The sequence below is a fragment of the Corticium candelabrum genome, chromosome 19 (genome assembly GCF_963422355.1).
Source record: "Corticium candelabrum chromosome 19, ooCorCand1.1, whole genome shotgun sequence".
NCBI lineage: Eukaryota > Metazoa > Porifera > Homoscleromorpha > Homosclerophorida > Plakinidae > Corticium > Corticium candelabrum.
Window position 1 is genome coordinate 4,280,052 of NC_085103.1, and position 17,500 is coordinate 4,297,551.

The 17,500-nt window shown below is 40.4% G+C and overlaps 2 protein-coding genes across 2 annotated transcripts in view; one reads left to right on the plus strand and one right to left on the minus strand.

The window, feature by feature from the left end:
* The window catches only part of LOC134194825 (solute carrier family 12 member 8-like), a 14,559-nt gene extending 11,001 nt beyond the window's left edge, over nt 1-3,558 (plus strand). The window contains exons 12-15 of the mRNA XM_062663798.1: nt 7-89; nt 2,012-2,129; nt 2,191-2,245; nt 3,252-3,558. Coding sequence (XP_062519782.1) covers nt 7-89; nt 2,012-2,129; nt 2,191-2,245; nt 3,252-3,465 — 470 coding nt within the window. The 3' untranslated portion in view covers nt 3,466-3,558. The remainder of the gene's footprint in view (nt 1-6; nt 90-2,011; nt 2,130-2,190; nt 2,246-3,251) is intronic.
* Nucleotides 3,559-15,694: 12,136 nt separating this feature from the next.
* LOC134194765 (uncharacterized) overlaps nt 15,695-17,500 on the minus strand; it is a 21,328-nt gene continuing 19,522 nt past the window's right edge. Inside the window, exon 17 of the mRNA XM_062663720.1 lies at nt 15,695-16,033. Coding sequence (XP_062519704.1) covers nt 15,924-16,033 — 110 coding nt within the window. The 3' untranslated portion in view covers nt 15,695-15,923. The remainder of the gene's footprint in view (nt 16,034-17,500) is intronic.

The following is a 17,500-nucleotide window of genomic DNA, read 5'->3' on the forward strand; positions in this document are numbered from 1 at the left end:
TTGTAGACGATGATAATGATGATATGGTTTCTGAGATGATAGCACGTTTGGTGTCTCGTCTGGTGAATAAGTGGGTGTCACTGGTTGGGGTATGAATGTTCTGTTTGTGACTTGCATTGTCGACCGTCGTACTGCAACACGACTCGACGTGAACAATGCAACAGATCAGTAGGTAGACAGACAAGAAGACACATGTTAACTGCAAACACAGACAGGGCAGGGCGTAACTATGAGGCATCTGAGGGTTGCAACTGCCTTTAGCCCGGTTCACGGTATGACACTGGCGCGAGCGTCGTGCGAGCGTCCTGGACGCTGACAAGGACGATCACACGAGTGTCAGCGAAGACGTTGGCGCTGTACCATTCACAGCATTGTGGTTGACGATCGTCCATTGCACAAAGAACACACTGCGACAGTGGTCTGGCGATGCAAAGTAACCACGTGTGTACAATGTACTCGCGACAGACATTGACGACGACATTTTTCTTTTGTTGCACTGCTGCGCCGTAGTCTCAATCAAGCATTTTCTTTCATCCTCATGTCCTTGTAGTCCTTTGACTGAACTTGCCAAACCTAGGGAAAACCACACACACACACACTCAATGAGAACTTCCATCGACGAATCAATGATCAAGCCATGCGAACAAATAGAGTATCTTGGATACGTCCAGTGACTGACTTTCGATTGGTTGAAATGGAGCACGTGATGTCATCGGACGCTGGGTGACTTCTGGCTAGGACGCTTGATTAGAACTTTTCTCTATTCCAGCATCATGGACGCTCGCCTATCGTCGTGCGAGCGTTGTGCGAGCGTCATGGACGCTGACATGTTCACAGTGTGATGCTGACGCTTGCTCATCGTCAGTGTCCAGGACGCTCGCACGACGCTCGTGCCAGCGTCGTACTGTGAACCGGGCTTTAGTTGGAAATGTGGGTGTGATGTTTAAAAAATTTTGAACCTCTAATTCTGTGTACATAACAAAAATTTTGGCTTATTTGTGAGTTAGCGTGCAGACTTCAAGATCAACAAGAGAACGTTAGGCAATTTGATGGTACATACAGATAATTATAGACTAAGTCACTTTCCTTTCCTAGTGTGTTAGTTACTGGTCTCGTGGCTGAAGTTAGCAGCACTTCTCATGTTGATATTAACAAGGTGCCTCAGTAAAATTAAGGTTATAGTTACGTCCTCGAGATTGATGTTGATCAAGTTATATCTGAGCTTCTCTACTGCACAATAGTTGTCAACTTCCAGCAGTTATGTTTCTATCTTTCTAGTGGCTCTGCGTCATTGCATTGCACTATGGCTGGCTATTGCAGACCATACTATGTGTGTTATCCATACTAGAGCTTAGCAAGATACGTAGAGATCATGGCCAATGGAAGCAATTTAGAATGAGAGCAGCCTAACACGCGTTAAAGGGTAGTTAATTAACATGACTTACTACTACAAAGTAGCAGATTTTTCAGGTAAATGCTAGACACTCTTACGTAAGTTCAAAACTGAAGTATTGGTTGAAATGCTATTAGGTAAATGTCTAAATATATTATTCTATTTAATCAGCTATTTTGACGACTGGAAGTATGCGGCGATAGCTAGCTGACTAAAGTCAAAATTTTGGAAAATGATATGGTCATAGGCACTGTGGCTCCATTGGTCCTGCAGACATGACAGACAGGCAGGCAGGCAGATAGACAGTCACACTCACACACACAGACAAACAGACAGACAGACAGACTGACAGACAAACAGACTGACTGACTGACAGACAGACATCACAGACACACACACACACACACACACACACACACACACACACACACACACACACACACACACACACGCAGAAAGAGAAACAGACAGACAGACAGACAGACAGACAGCGAATGTACATGAACAGCCGATTTGTAGCTAAATACGTTGAGAGACAAATGGACCAACTTGTGGTGTGACGTTGTATCAATAATTTTATTGTTTGTAATTGCTCATTATCAAAATTTGTATTATCAGGCCGTGTTCGATATATTGGTGATGTTTCTTATTCACTGGGGATATACGTTAGCCATCCTGACGGCCGCCTGTCTGCTTTACATCTACATCAGCAAAACAAGTCAAGGACTCGCACCCGGTTTGCCACATTTGTTAGTCAATTAAGTTGAAAAACGTTGTGTCATTTCGGTTGTGTGAAGGAGTCGCAGATTTCAGTTTCACCGAGTGGGTCAAGTCGTTGCCATCATGTCTCAGGTTTGTTGTGAGACTGTGTGTGTGTGTGTGTGTGTGTGTGTGTGTGTGTGTGTGTGTGTGTGTGTGTGTGTGTGTGTGTGTGTGTGTTGTGTGTGTGTGTGCATGTGTGTGCATGCATGCGTACGTGCATGCATGCATGCATGTGTGTGTGTGTGTGTGTGTGTGTGTGTGTGTGTGTGTGTGTGTGTGTGTGTGTGTGTGTGCGTGCACGTGTGTGTGTGTGTGTGTGTGTGTGTGTGTGTGTGCGCGTTCACGTGTGTGTGTGTGTGTGTGTGTGTGTGTGTGTGTGTGTGTGTGTGTGTGTGTGTGTGTGTGTGTGTGGACAGACGTCAGACAGTTAGACCTAACACTTTCTTGGACGTTTTATACCAATTCTTGTCCGTGAAACCAACTGTCTGTGTTGACAAACTGATGCATGGACGAACTACTCGACACTCACTGATTGAGTGTCTCGTGGGCATGTAGCGTCTAGTTCAACCAGCATTGTTGGATCAGTTATTTTTAAAAATGAAGTTTTGTCAGACGCTGAATGGCACTAACTCTTATTTTAAGGGTTTAGCCGATTAAATAATTAATATATTTTTATTCATGACAGTCACTTCATGCGCCTACTCAATAACGTGCGCTACATTACCTTGTCTTTTAGCGCACGCTAGGTTGGACCGAATTAAGTATGCCAAAGTGCAGTACTTAGCCATAAACTTATGCCAGATTGGAAACTTGTTAATATAGTTAATAAATAAATACAGTTGGGCAAACGTATATGTGCCCTGGGAAGAGAGCAATCTAATTCATGTCACACACAAACGAATGGTTCAGTAGCAACACAAACGAGGACAACAAGAGATTATTGATTTTCTTGGAGATTGATAGAGAGTATTGACAGACTTTATACAGACAGACATACGACTGCAAGAGTTGAAGTAGGAAAGACTTTTGTATCCATTTGTCCACATTTTTCTTGCTGTGTTTGTGTATCTCGGGCCACGTGATGTTGTTTATTAAGACCGGGGTCTAAACCAAGACATCAACCGATCATTATCCCACCTTCTTCTGTTCCCATCGTCTACTCTGTTGAGCAAGTGACGTACGAAGGACCAGACTATGAGGAGCGGGAGAAGAGACATAGATCAGTGAAAACGACAGCCATGACGACATATCCAACTACAGCTATTGTCACACCGATAGTCACTTCAAAATTGTTGCCCACGAACCAATAATGATTGTGAATATTAGAATGCTCCACATGGGTTCTGTAAACTACTGTACATTGTGTTGCTGCGAGTTTTTTTATTTAAGTGAGAAAAGTTGTATGGATGGGTTCACTGTATGCTGCACTCTACTGTGTCGAATGCAATGATTGTTGTAGATTGAAATATGTAATTAAATAGTTATATTGACTCTAATTATTTTTATAATTAATTAATAAAGGTGAGTAAAAATATATAAATAAAATACATAACTGCGTAAAATTATATGTTTTTAATCACTAATATTGATTAATTATGATAGATAAATAACTATGTTGTTTTAAATTGATCTTTATTGCATTGCTAAGTTAGTTATGTATTTTTGATTACAAATATCAATTAATTATAAATCTAGTTAGAGTTAAACTGCGTATTTTATTTTTTATAATATATTAATTTATAGTAGATATGATTAGAACTTAAATACGTATTATTAATATAGTAAATAATTAATTATTTTGTTTAAACTTAACAATATTTATAATTATTTATTTTATAATTGATAATTAAAATATATAAATAATTAATTAATCTTTCATTAATCGCAACTACAATAAAGGGCCCCTTTTGAGGAATCACATTAACTCTATTCCTCAAAAGGGGCTCTCCATCACACAATTGCGTTGTAACATATTGTTCTTTACACGCTGATGACGATTCCGCTATTCCTAAGACTGTATGTTAGCCACTAATTGAGCAAACTGTTGCGACCGTTTCAGACTCACAAAATCGCCGGTTTGGGGAGATTTCTTGTCGATTTCTTGCACCTGAAACTGAAATTTATCGCGTAAATCAGCGCTAAAACAATGTTTATCTCATCTAGACGAAGGTTCGTAGCTATAATCAGCTACGATTTACAAATCTTCAAAAAATCGCTCATTCGGAGTATCAAACTTTTTATGACTACTAGTGGCCATTGTCTAGATGAGAAAACATTGTTGGATTACGATTTATATTGTTTCTATGCGAGAAAACGCGATAAATTGCAAAAGTCGGTTTCAGGCGCAAGAATTTAGCTAGGAATCGACAAGAAATGATGAAAGACGGGCGATTTCGAGAATCTGAACGGTCGCAACGGTTTACTCGATTATTGGCTAAACACACAGTCATAAGAATAATCAGCATGTAAGGAACAATATCTTACAAAGCAATTGTGATGAAGGGCCTCATTTGAGGAATTATATCTAATATTTAATGATTCCTCAAAAGGGGCCTTTTATTGCAGTTGCGTCGTAACATTTTGTTCTCTATTGCTGATTACGATTCCGTTATTCTTAAGACCCTATGTTTAGCCAATAATCGAGAAAACTGTTGCGGCGGACAGTTTGAGACTCACAAATCGTCCGTTTTGGACGATTTCTTGTCGATTCCTTGCGCCTGAAACAGGTTTTTCAAATTTTTGCGTTTTTTGCATAGAAACAATTTAAATCAGTCAATACGTGACCCAACAATATTTTTCTTATCTAACTAAACAAAGGCTCCTAGTCACAAAAAAAGTTTGATGCTCCGAATGGGCGATTTTGTGCAAATCCTAGCTGATTAGCTACGAGCCTTCGTCTAGATGAGATAAACAGTGTTTAGTGCTGTTTTGACTGTTTCGAGGCAAGAAAACGCGAAAAATTGCAAAGTCGGTTTCAAGTGCAAGACATCGACAAAAAATCGTCCAAAACGGGCAATTTTGTGAGTCTGAAACGGTCGCAACGGTTTACTCGATTATTGGCTAAACATACAGTTTTAGGAATAACGGAATCGTAATCAGCGATAAAGAACGAAATGTTACTACACAACTGCAATAAAGGCCCCCCTTTGAGTTATCAATTCTAGACATGATTCCTCAAAAGGAGCCTTTCATCAGAATTGCGTCGTGAATTATTGTTCCTTAGATGCTGATTACGATTTCGTTATTCCTATGACTGCATGTTTAGCCAATAATTGAGTAAACCGTTGCGACCGTTTTAGACACACAAAATCGTCCGTTTTGGACGATTTCTTGTCGATTTCTTGCACCTGAAACCGACTTTTGCAATTTATCGCGTTTTCTGGCCTCGAAACAGTCAATACAGTACAAACAGCACTAAACAATGTTTATCTCATCTAGACAAAGGCTCGTAGCTAGTCAGCTAATATTTACAAATTTCCACAAAGTGGCCGTTTCGAGCATCAAACTTTTGCGACTAGGAGCCTTTGTCTAGATGAGAAAAATATGGTTTGAATGCGTATTGATTGATTTATTGTTTCTATGCGAGAAAACGCAATAAATTGCAAAAGCCGGTTTCAGGTGCAAGAAATCGACAAAAAAATGGTCCAAAACGGGCGATTTTGTGAGTCTGAAAGGTCGCAACGGTTTACTCGATTATGGGCTAAACATGTAATAATGGACTGGTAATCAGCGTGTAAGAAACAATATGTTACAACGAAATTGTAATAAAGGGCCCTTTTGAGGAATCACGTCCAAAATTTAATTTGCATTAGTGTTTTAATTTTAATATTTTAACTTAAATAAAATTTTCTAAGGCTACTTTTCAAAGAATCATCATTTAATTAGCTAATTAGGCTAAAGGACTGTACAATGGCGTTAGCTAGCTAGATACCGCAAACTACAAAAAGTCGGCAATTTTTAAAACTCTAGCTAGATAGCTGCATGTTTTATTTATTTATTCATTCAAAGAAAATTCTTTGGCAACGCCGATCTTCCAGGCACCATTCACATTCCCAGTGCACTAAAATTTTAGTACGTGACTTACTGTCATTCTAGACATTTGGATGAGGATATTCCTATTCTTTGACGCATGTCACTGTCAGTGACATGTGTAACTAAATATGGCAAGTTGTCAGTGACGTGTGTAACTAAATATGGCAAGTTGTCAGTGACATATGTGTAACTATAAATATGGCAAGTTCCTTCTTTCATCACCTTTCACACAGATAAGGAAAGAAAAAGCTAAAACAGCCATGCAAGAGCTATGTGCCGTATGAAAGCTGTGTAGGCAAGATCATGCTTGCACGCACGCACGAGAGTGAAACAATTAGATTAAAATTGTACGATAAATTCCTTATGTTTCTGTGTAGTTTAGAGTAAAGCATTCAGTTTATAACTGAAAGTTTATTTAGACAAAACGTAACAGCTAGTTTCTGTCAATTACGAGTGCTGTAGAGATTGAATAAACAATCATTATATATATTATATATATATATATAATACTTTCTCTTTTCATGTTAATGCATAAACGTTTTTCGTACATAAATCGCGGTCTAAGTCATAACTAATTTTATACGTTCCTCTGTAATTATTTAAAATTTCTGAAAAATATTTTGATTCTGAATTCAATGTCTCACATCTAGATCAAACAGCAAGATTGTTTCACACACACGATTGTTTCAGCCACGAAGGCACAGTCCACCAGCAGTCGGAATACAAGTAGTTTACTTGTATTTGCTTGTCTTTACACAGAGTGAACAAGAAACGTTTAGAAAAGCAGTTCGAATTTGATCTTTTCTCCACAGTGACCTTCGTCGAGCCATTAACGCCTAGACAGTAGGTTAGGTTGCCCACATTTGAGCGCAAACTGTAGACCTTTTCCGTATAGCTAAAGTCGCGGTGCTCGTGCAGTATCCACTGATATTCTTCCAGCTCGTTTGTCGTTTTGCTAAATCCAGTGCAACTTGAAGAGTTCATAATAAGACGTTCGTCGGAATTAGGCTTTGGATTGCGGAAGAGAACAGTTTGATTCCTAGATTCAAACAAGAGCAACGTACCGCTTGCATTGTTGGAATTTCTCTCCGGCCATTGAATGACAGACAGACGAGGAGATGCTCTCCTCCAATCGACATTTAGAATTCCTCTCGCTCCGATGCTATAGATCTGCACATACTTGCCATCGATATTTCGACAATTTGAGAACACGTAGGCACTCGTATTGAACTGTGGACAAGTCTGTGTCGATTGTTTACACGGACTAGCACCCAAAATGCTTGCAATCTGACAAACAACAAGAAACAACTCGACAATCGATGCAACGAGCAACATGACTAAGGCAGTACAAACTAAAGCAACTGAATAATTTGCAATCCAGATGGACAGCTTTATAGAGCAAGCTCTTACACATGCACCTATAGCTGCAATCTCGGAGAAAACAAACTGTCAATATCATTCTCGCATATCCGTTTGTTCTACAAGAATCTGTGTGCATGCTCTTCAGGGAAGGAAACAAGTAGCCGTGAGAGTTGCCCACGCTTGCACATTCCTAGAGCGAGTATGCACAATGTGCAGTAAATTGCAATAGTCTCTAAATAACGGAGAATCGAAAACGAAATGGAAAACTTTTGAGACTGATTTCTATTATTAATCATTATATAGAGACGGTAGAGCGTGCGATCGTGAGAAGCAACATTCCTGTCACCTTTACACCAATAACTTCATCAGCAATATTTTGTAAGCGGCATGCATCTCTGTTACCAGCCTGCATGTCACTCCATTTCCGTGCAATCAAACGGCTTGCTCTGTTCGCAGCCACTTGGATGTACTGCTCGGCTCAGGCATCCTCTACACGTTAGTATGCGCTCGTTTATTCTCTTCAGACATATTTAGATCGACATGAAAGCGTACGCTAGCACTGACTACAAGAGACAACACAAAAATGTTGAATACACTGTCCGGTAATCAATTATTTTAAATTCGTAACCAAGCTTACAACATTTAGCGACCTAGGTTAAAGGACGGTCATCTAGCTGCTTCGATTGTATCACAACGTAAAATCGAGAGTTTCAACTTGCTACTTGTTGCGAAGCTAAGACGTTGATCGTGACAAAGTGCACAAGAAGTGGAATTCCTACAAGAGAAACGGAAAGATTGTGCAAAAGTTAGACGACGGCTATGCTCGTCTACTACGGCAAACGGATGTACAATTAATTAAGTGTGAGCGTGTGAGCCCGACGGTACCGGTACCGCGCGCGCGCATCCAACAACCTGGTATTCGAGGGCACAAATAAAAGTACCGATCTTGAAATCGACAGTTTCACTGCAACTAATGTTATTAGAAAACCGTAGTTAACTATAGCCAATGATGTGTCAACAAAACAAAATAAGCACATTTGCTGATACTGTTGGACTTCTCACCTCGACTTATAGTACATCCGTCAACACAGTCTAAAATCAAAGAAAATAGTTACAGAATTAAACTCGAATTTTGTTCTCGGAAAAGTGAAAGTTGTGGCTCCAACTTAGCACAAGGTAAAGAAATCAAACGTATTGATGTAATCGGTATAGCAGCATATTTTGAATATAAGTCTGACACTGTCTCGATTTTGAATCGGCGCTACACGGTTCTGGGAGGCCGAGGCTAGTCTGTAGCTAGAGTCAAGCTTTCCCATATTAACAGTTGACTAGTGTCGTTGAACTGCAACACACAACTTGTCTCTATCTAGTGACAAAACTACGATACTTGATTGTGTCTAGTTAATTAATAACCTAACACACTGCAAAAATAATTTCATGAAAATTCATCACAGTAGCACAATTCGAGCTGTACACGTGCACTAGGCGTTCTGTGAATACCAACGAGCTCCTGTAACCGTCATTTGGCAGCAAATCAATTTCAACGCACGTGACGGGGCGGGCTCTTCCGACTATTTCTTCAGACGGTCACAACGGTCGCTGATCAGTGTTGTGAGTGTACAATGTGTTGTATCTGCAGTCTTAGCAACTGTTACGTAGTGTAGTCTAATTACGTATAAGTGGTTGTGTTGTTTGGGTAATAAATCAGTACGAGTATAGACACCGTGGGATACTGTCCGACTCCAAACACAACATTTGGAGACGAGGATTTCGTTTGACTAGCGCGTAGATGGCCCAGGTGGATCAGCAGCCACAGCAGCAACAGCCTCCCTTGGTTCAGCTCAATGTTCAGCCTCCACCGCCGTTCTTACAATTTCCCGGTGATCCCCCTGTTGGTTGGGCACAGTGGTACCATTCGCTCCAAACATATCTGCTTGCGGCTGGAATTGATGCGCTTTCAGGTATACGGAAGAAAGCACTTCTGGAACACTGCCTAGGCACGGAAGGTCAACGTATTCTCGCTACGCTTCCTACTGTTGCACCGGCACAGCAACTCGTTAAGGCAGGTGGACAACAGCCTCAAGAAGACGCCGAAGAACTGCTATACCGCAATGTTGTCGACGATCTTGACGCACATTTTGGTTCTCACGTTACTGTTATTACAGAACGTCATCGCTTTCGGCAGCGTAGCCAAGCTCAAGGCGGGACCATCAGGCAGTTCGTCGCCACACTTTGACAGCTCGCAATGCGATGTAAATTCGGAGAGCTCCATGATCAAGTGCTTTGGGATCAGCTCATCGAGAGGACAGCCGTTTCCGCTATTCGCGAGCGTCTCCTTCTGGACAAGGACGCCGTAGCATGTGTGCAAGCAGTAGAGATAGCTTGTCAGGTGGAAGCAGCTAAGCAAGAGGCGCTTCAGTTAGGTGAGACGGCATCCGGCCAGACGCCTTCTGCCTCCGCTCAAATGCAAGCAACCGATATCCAACGAGTTAATTAATGATTTCTCGAAAAGGGCCCATTAGTGCTGTTGCGTCGTAACATTTCGTTCTTGATCGCTGATTACGATTCTGTTATTTATAAGACTGTATGTTTAGCCAAAAATCGAGTAAACCGTTGCGACCGTTTAAGACTCTCGAAATTGCTCGTTTTGGATCATTTCTTGTCGATTTCTTGCGCCTGAAACCGACTTCTGCAATTTCCTGCGATTTCTCGCATAGAAACAGTTTAAATCAATCAATACCCGATTCTACATGTGTTTTTCTCATCTAGACAAAGGCTAGCTTCTAGTCACACTAAGTTTGATGCTCCGAACGAGCGATTTTGTGAAGATTTGTAAATCCTAGCTGATTAGCTACGAGCCTTCGTCTAGATGAGATAAACATTATTTAGTGACTTTTTCGAGGCAAGAAAACGCGATAAGTTGCAAAAGTCGGTTTCAGGTGCAAAGAAATCGACAAGAAATCGTCCAAAGGGGCGATTTTGTGAGTCTGAAACGGTCGCAACGGTTTACTCCATTATTGGCTAAACATACAGTCTTAGAAAAATGTAATCAGCGTGTAAGGAACAATATGTTACGATGCAATTGTGATGAAGGGCCCCTTTTGAGGAATCATGTCTAGGTTTAGTGATTCCTCGAAAGGGGCCCTTTATTGCAGTTGCCATTAATTAATTACTTACTAGTTGTACGGTATCCGTAGGCGCCTCGCGTTCGTGAGTAACACGTCCAACGAAGTTTTCAGACCGTCTGCCGAGTTGCCAACTCACACGCAACTTGCGTGAGTCTCACGCAAGTTCCTTCAGGTCACACGCTCACACGCAAGGAACCCAGATCTCACGCAACTTTTAGATTGCTGGAACTAGATCCGCAGTTCTCAGGCAGACGTACATGTACAGTGAACCTGTAGGTATACCGCAGTTTACGTAAAAATCTGTAGTGTCTGATAGTAACTAATATAAAATCTAACGAAACTGCCGTAAAGTGATCGATGATTACGAATAATCAACAGTTGAACTCCCAGATGCCTGCGCAGGCGATAATTGATAGTTCGGAAACCGAGGATGCGTAAAATAGTTCCGTATATTACAGCGCGCGATACGTGTATGAAAATGTCTGGAATATTACGCTACATGATATATCGAGGAAGCGACCAACAGTGAAGACCCAGCAGGAAGATGAAGATGTCATTCGCCTAGATATCCCAGGCAAGTCTAGTTCTGAAACTGTTAAAGATATTCAGCCTACTTCTATGTCCGCGCATCCCTTCCCTCCCCCTTTTCCAAGAAAGGGAGGAGCTGATTACGCGAGATTGATTTACTGCATACGTAAACTATGTTGGTTATCGTTACTAGCAGAAATTCTAATTCTGTTAGTACTTGCTACTTAATTGTCTAATGCGTATTGACGCATGCACTATGTGTTGATCAGACATTGACGACGATTCTAGACAACTTCTTAGCACATACCACCAACTGCTGATCTAAGTCGGAGTCAGAGGTATCAGGACAAAGTAACAGTTTCTACTAGTAGATTCGAAGCAATTGCAACACCTAGTTCGAGAAGATCTGAACATCACTCGGATAGTGACTCGAATTCGAATCAGTCGAACATTACCGGTTTACAAAGCAGTAAGAGAAAGAGACTGTACCTGCAACACTTTTAGATTCTTAGATAACTACTAAGAGACACAAAGAAAAGTCAAATGTTAGCGCTGAACCAATCGCTCTAGAAGATCAAATATCTCTGATTCAAACAGAGGAAAAACAACCAGAAGAGGACGAATTGGAAACAGAGCCGCCTTCAGAACAAGACAGTGTGGAAGGTGCTAGTGCTTGTGACAGTAATCGTAGGCGAAAATTCGCAAGTGCTGCAACATACAAATGCAAATTCCAAAAAAAATTTCACAAAGAAGTGGCCATGCATACAGCCTGTGGTAAAAACGTCCATAAATTCTATTGCACAGTGTGCAGATGTACAATTAGCTGTGGTCACATGGGAGAAGAAGCCATTCGCCGACATGTTACTGGAAAGAGGCACACGGAGAAGACAGAAGAAGCTGACAGAGCCATTCTTCAACCGTCACTGAATATCCCCAGAGCTGATTCTGCTTTGCAGGATAAGGTTAAGAATACTGTGTTAGTCTAGATACGTACATACGTAAACGGTATTTTCTCTATTTAGAGTACTAGATCTGAAGTCAAGATGACGTATATGATTGCTCAGCATAACGGTCCAATGTCTCTAGCTGTTAAGTCTCCTTGTTCGAAATATTTTTCAGACAGCCAAACAGCGAAAAGATGTTCTTGTAGTCGCACCAAGTCGACATGCATCTTAAACAATGCACTAGCTGAAGAAATCAGAGAAAATGTTGTTAAGGCCATTCAGAAAGAACTGTACTCTCTTGCCATTGATGGTTCTACTGACAGAAATGACGATAAGAAGCTAAATCCTTTGACCGTACGATTTGTTGATCCTGATTCCCAAAAAATTGTTTTTCAACTTTTAGCTAGACATGTGTCTTACCAAGGGTAAAGAAGCTGGGACGGCATCTATAATTTATGAATCAATCAAAGAGGTAATTCAACGGCTTACTATTCCATGGAGCTATTGTGTTGTATTCAGTGTTGACAACGCTAGTGCTAATGTTGGACGTTGTAACTCTATTATGACCAGGGTTCATTCCTTGAACCCATCAATTTCTTTCGTTGGATGTCCATGTCATATTATCCGCAATACAGCTCGTGCTGCTACCAAGGCCTTTATGGAAGTGACTGGTTGTGATCTTGAAGATATGACGACCGACTTGTTTTCTGGTTTCGAAACAGTCAAGACTTTTGTTCCTTTTGTGCTGTAGAATACAGAAAGATACCGAAATGTGTATCAACGAGATGACTGAGCCTAGAAGAAGTCGTGAACAGGGTTCTACTAGAGTATGAAGGCTTGAAGTCTTATTTTCTGTCTGAAAATTGCCGAGATGCACGGTTTCAGAGGTTGCGTAAATGCTTTGAAAATTCTATGACAGAAATTTTCTTTATGTTTTTTCAAGCATCTCTGCCTGCCTTCACACAAGCAAACAAGCTGTTGCAGAGATAAGAGCCTTACATTCACAGGGCCGGATCCAGAGGGGGTTCAGGGAGTTGCAACCCTCTCTTTTCCAATAGGCGTGGTTAAATAATTTCATATAATTTTATTAGAAAAGAGAAAATTAGTAATGCTATAAATAACAGCTACCAGGTAAACCCCCTCTTTCAAAAATTCCTGGATCCGGCCTTGCATTCATATTCTCTTTGACCGATTGCTTGAACTAGTTAGATCGTTCTTGAAAAGATTCATTAGCCCACGTGTTATACGTCGGGCTACAGATATTACAGATTTATCAGTCAGAGCGTCAAAGAACAACTGCCAGACGAAGAACTTCTTGTTGGATATGCAACAAATCAGCTGCTCAGAAGGCTAGAAAGAGAGGAGATATTACGTCTCTTCAACGGAAAAATTTCCTAGCTGGTATTCGTTACGTTCTTCAATGCTGCAACTAAATATCTTACTTCTCGTTTTCCGTTTGAAGAGGCTCTTTTCCAACACGCAGTGGACGGACTTCAGGACAAGACAAAGCACAAACTTTGCATCTGTACTCTATTTCGTTGAAAAGTACAATGGCATAATCAATTTCAGTCACACCAAAAATGATTCCCTACAACCTGAGTTTTTAGACTATCAGATGCTTAGCTAGTGATGGCTTTCTTCCTGAAGATGTAGGCAAGGATGGTTTCAAACTGGATAGCGAATGGGCGTTTCTAGCTAAGGCCAAACACGCTGATGGACAGGAATGGTTACCTCTTCTCAGCAAAGTTGCCAGGCTGGTAGCAACTATCTCTCACTCTAATGCTGGAGAAGAACGGATTTTCAGCATGATTTGGCACAACAGGAGTGAATCTCGACCGTGGCTGAATGCGGAAACGACTCTAGCGTCTATTACCAATGACAAAATTAGCTATTACGCAGGGTACTGTTTTGAGGTTTGAGCCACCTAAAGAGCTCCTACTCAAAGCAAAAACGGCTACAATAAGATATAACAGAAAACGCAGGAATGATAGTCAGATGCTGTTTTGAGACGGAATTAAGTAAGGTTGCTTTAGTTAACTTAATTAACACTAACGGATTATCAAATATCATCTATATATCCAGATTCAACGGGAGAGCTATATAGTTTCGTGTTTGTAAAATTTATGTATTTAGTTGTTTGTGCCCACGCCCATATGCAGACATAGTACACTGCACTAATGAAAATCTGAGATCTCACGCATTTTCAGTATTGCTGGTTGGCAACTCTGATCCTAGCTAGATTTGTTGAAACCCTAGCTGTCATGGAAGTAAACATGCAAACTTTCTAGTAGTTTAGATTACGTCTAAAGGCCTGGTATAGGTAGTCGTCGCTTTGTGATCGTGATCAAGACAATTGAAAAGTACAGTCTAGGTATGCACTCAGTTCCGTTGTCACGACAGTAGTATGGTATTCACTGACATAGAAATTGATATCGGCAAACATTGACTATCAACAGTGTTAGATGCAGCACAGTGTAGTAAAGGATTGATTGTAGTATGGGACGTGTGTAGGTGGCATTTAACTCCTGAAGGTGTTTCTTCGTTGTCAAGAACACACAGTCCCTGGCTACAATACAAAAGGATGGGGCGACGGAACTCTATGAAGCATTTTCTCCGCCGTTTGGTCACTTGCACGAATCGTTCCTAGACTCATCTGTAGTCGGACACGGAAACGATTTTCTAAGGTAGGTCCGATCCTATCATGAAACGTGGTCGTGGGAAGGAGAAATTTGAGATTTGTGTGTACACACACACACACACACACACACACACACACACACACACACACACACACACACACACACACACACACACACACACACACACGTGCACACACACACGCACACGCACACGCACACACACACACACACACACACACACACACACACACACACGCGCGCGCACACACACACACACACACACACACACACACACACACACATACCACACACACACACACACACCAAAAGCTCGATGGAGACCATATAGGACCACGCCCATTTCTGTTGTGCGACCCGGATTAGAAGCCTCGCTACGTCGGCAATAAAAATTAATAATAAAATACGCAGTTTAACTCGAATCATAGTTATCCCCAGTAATTAATTAATACATGTAATTAAAATATATAACTAACTAAGCAATGTAATTATGATTAATTTAAACAACATAAAATAATTATTTATTATAATTAATTAATATTTGTGGTTAAAAATACAAAATTTAGTAACAGTTAAAAAATCTAAGTTTTTACGCTGATTTAATTAATTAATATTTAAGTTAAACAGCATGCTTAATTACTCACTTTAATCACATATACTAATTAATTATAAATACGAGTTAAACGGCATAATTAATTATATATTTTTATTCACTTATGTTTAATGGTAATTTAATTAGAGCTTAACTGCATAATTAATTATATATTTTAATCACACATTAATTAATTAATTATATATTTTAATCACACATTTATTAATTATATATAATCATGTTATCACATGATCAAGTAGCCAATCAAACTAAAAAGCGTGAAGTATATGCTTGTTCACACACAATATCACGAAATTGTGTATTTGCCATCCTGATGGTCAAATAAGTCCTGGTTAATAAGCAAGTCCCGGATAACAATAAGTCACCCGCATAAGCAATCATACTTAAACATATGGAATGATACCAATCCCAACAAACAGCAATATGTAATGATCCACGCCCACATTATTATCTAAACATCATCATCATATTGTCAAGTTTGTTGAGCGCGTGAATTCGACTTCTTCACAGTTGAGTCTCGGACGGTAGCCAATAGAGAGCCTCCTGTAGCAGCTTGACAAGATCGGCCGTACGACTGATGGTTTTCTGCAGTATGCCACCACTCTGAAGAGTTGCTGAAATAGACAAACACATTAGTCATACAAAACCGGTAGATGGACTATGTACAGTAGACAAACATGTGAAGAGGTCTCAGTGTAAAATGCGGTGGCCTAACGCGCGTTAAGAAGCATACTTCACAACACAAATTGGCAAACTATTATTTGATAAATTTCTAATAATGAGGCAAGTCCAAAAAATATTTGTCACCTGTTGTCAAACTAAAAAATAAGAGTCCATTGGTCCGCTAAAAATTTTTGTCTAGAATTGTTTGGTACTTTGATATTAAATATGAGTAATACATCGTTGTAAGTGTATACTGCATGCACACTGTGTCGAGTCAAATGCAGAACGCTCAACGAATTGTTTCTTTGCTGTAGACGTGTGTCACTACGTTGCAACTGAAACTCCAGGTTGTCATCATTTGACAAGTTTCCAAACATTTCAGGTCTTCATAATTTTATTCCATGCTGTCATGTTGATATCAATCACAGGGTTTAGTGTTATAGATATTGCTAGAGATATCGCATCGTACTCACTTCCTCACATGCTCGGAGTCCTGAGATCCAGTTTTATGGCAGACAAACTTGTCGCCTTGGCAACCTCACAAAATTTTCAGTCGTCAAGGAATTTAGGACTTTTATATATATTTCATTGATATCAAATAATGATACTATTTGTTCTGGCAAGTAAACAAAATCCCAGCACTTACGAGGTGTCATACTCGGTTTGACCTGTTCTACTCTACAGCAGAAAAACAAAAATTTATTGGGTCCACTACAACTTGAGTGACTATAGTGGTCAGGATGGCAACCTCGTCATATGAACTCAGTTAGTCATCATGTCATTATGTCTCAAGGCGTAGCAAAGGGTTGGCATAGCACAACCAGTTTTAAAAAAATGAGCAGACGATTAAGCATAACTTCCGGTTTAGATAAAGACGATTAAATATATTATTTATTGATTTATTTATTTGGAGTATCTGTAGTATGCAGCACGCTTAGTGACTGTACTGTAGCTACTGAAATTACCAGTAGCTCAAAGTTATGTGAGTATGAATGGCCTCAAATTTTCAGCCTTTATCAGCCTATTGTTTTAGCTCGAGTTAAAAAGCCTTTCAACGCGCATTAGGCTTGACAACGTGTTTGCTATGCCCTGTTCGCGTCAAAAACGTCATTTAGCGCGCGTTAACCACACCTTTCAAAGGTGTTAGGTCCCCAACGTGTTTGATGTGTCTACATTAAACCAGCCCTTTAGCGCGCGTTAACCACGCTTTATAACGAGCATTAGACCGGATGTGTTTGCTATGCCTGCTTTAAATAGCGCTCTTTAGCGCGCGTTAGACCCAACGTCTTTGCTACACCCTTGTGTCTGCTTCCTCAGATCAGAGATTGGCTTTAATGATCACTAACTCTTCATGGGAGAAGGCATGTAGAGCCACACAAGACACCCACACATAAACATGCCATCTTTAGCGTCAAGTG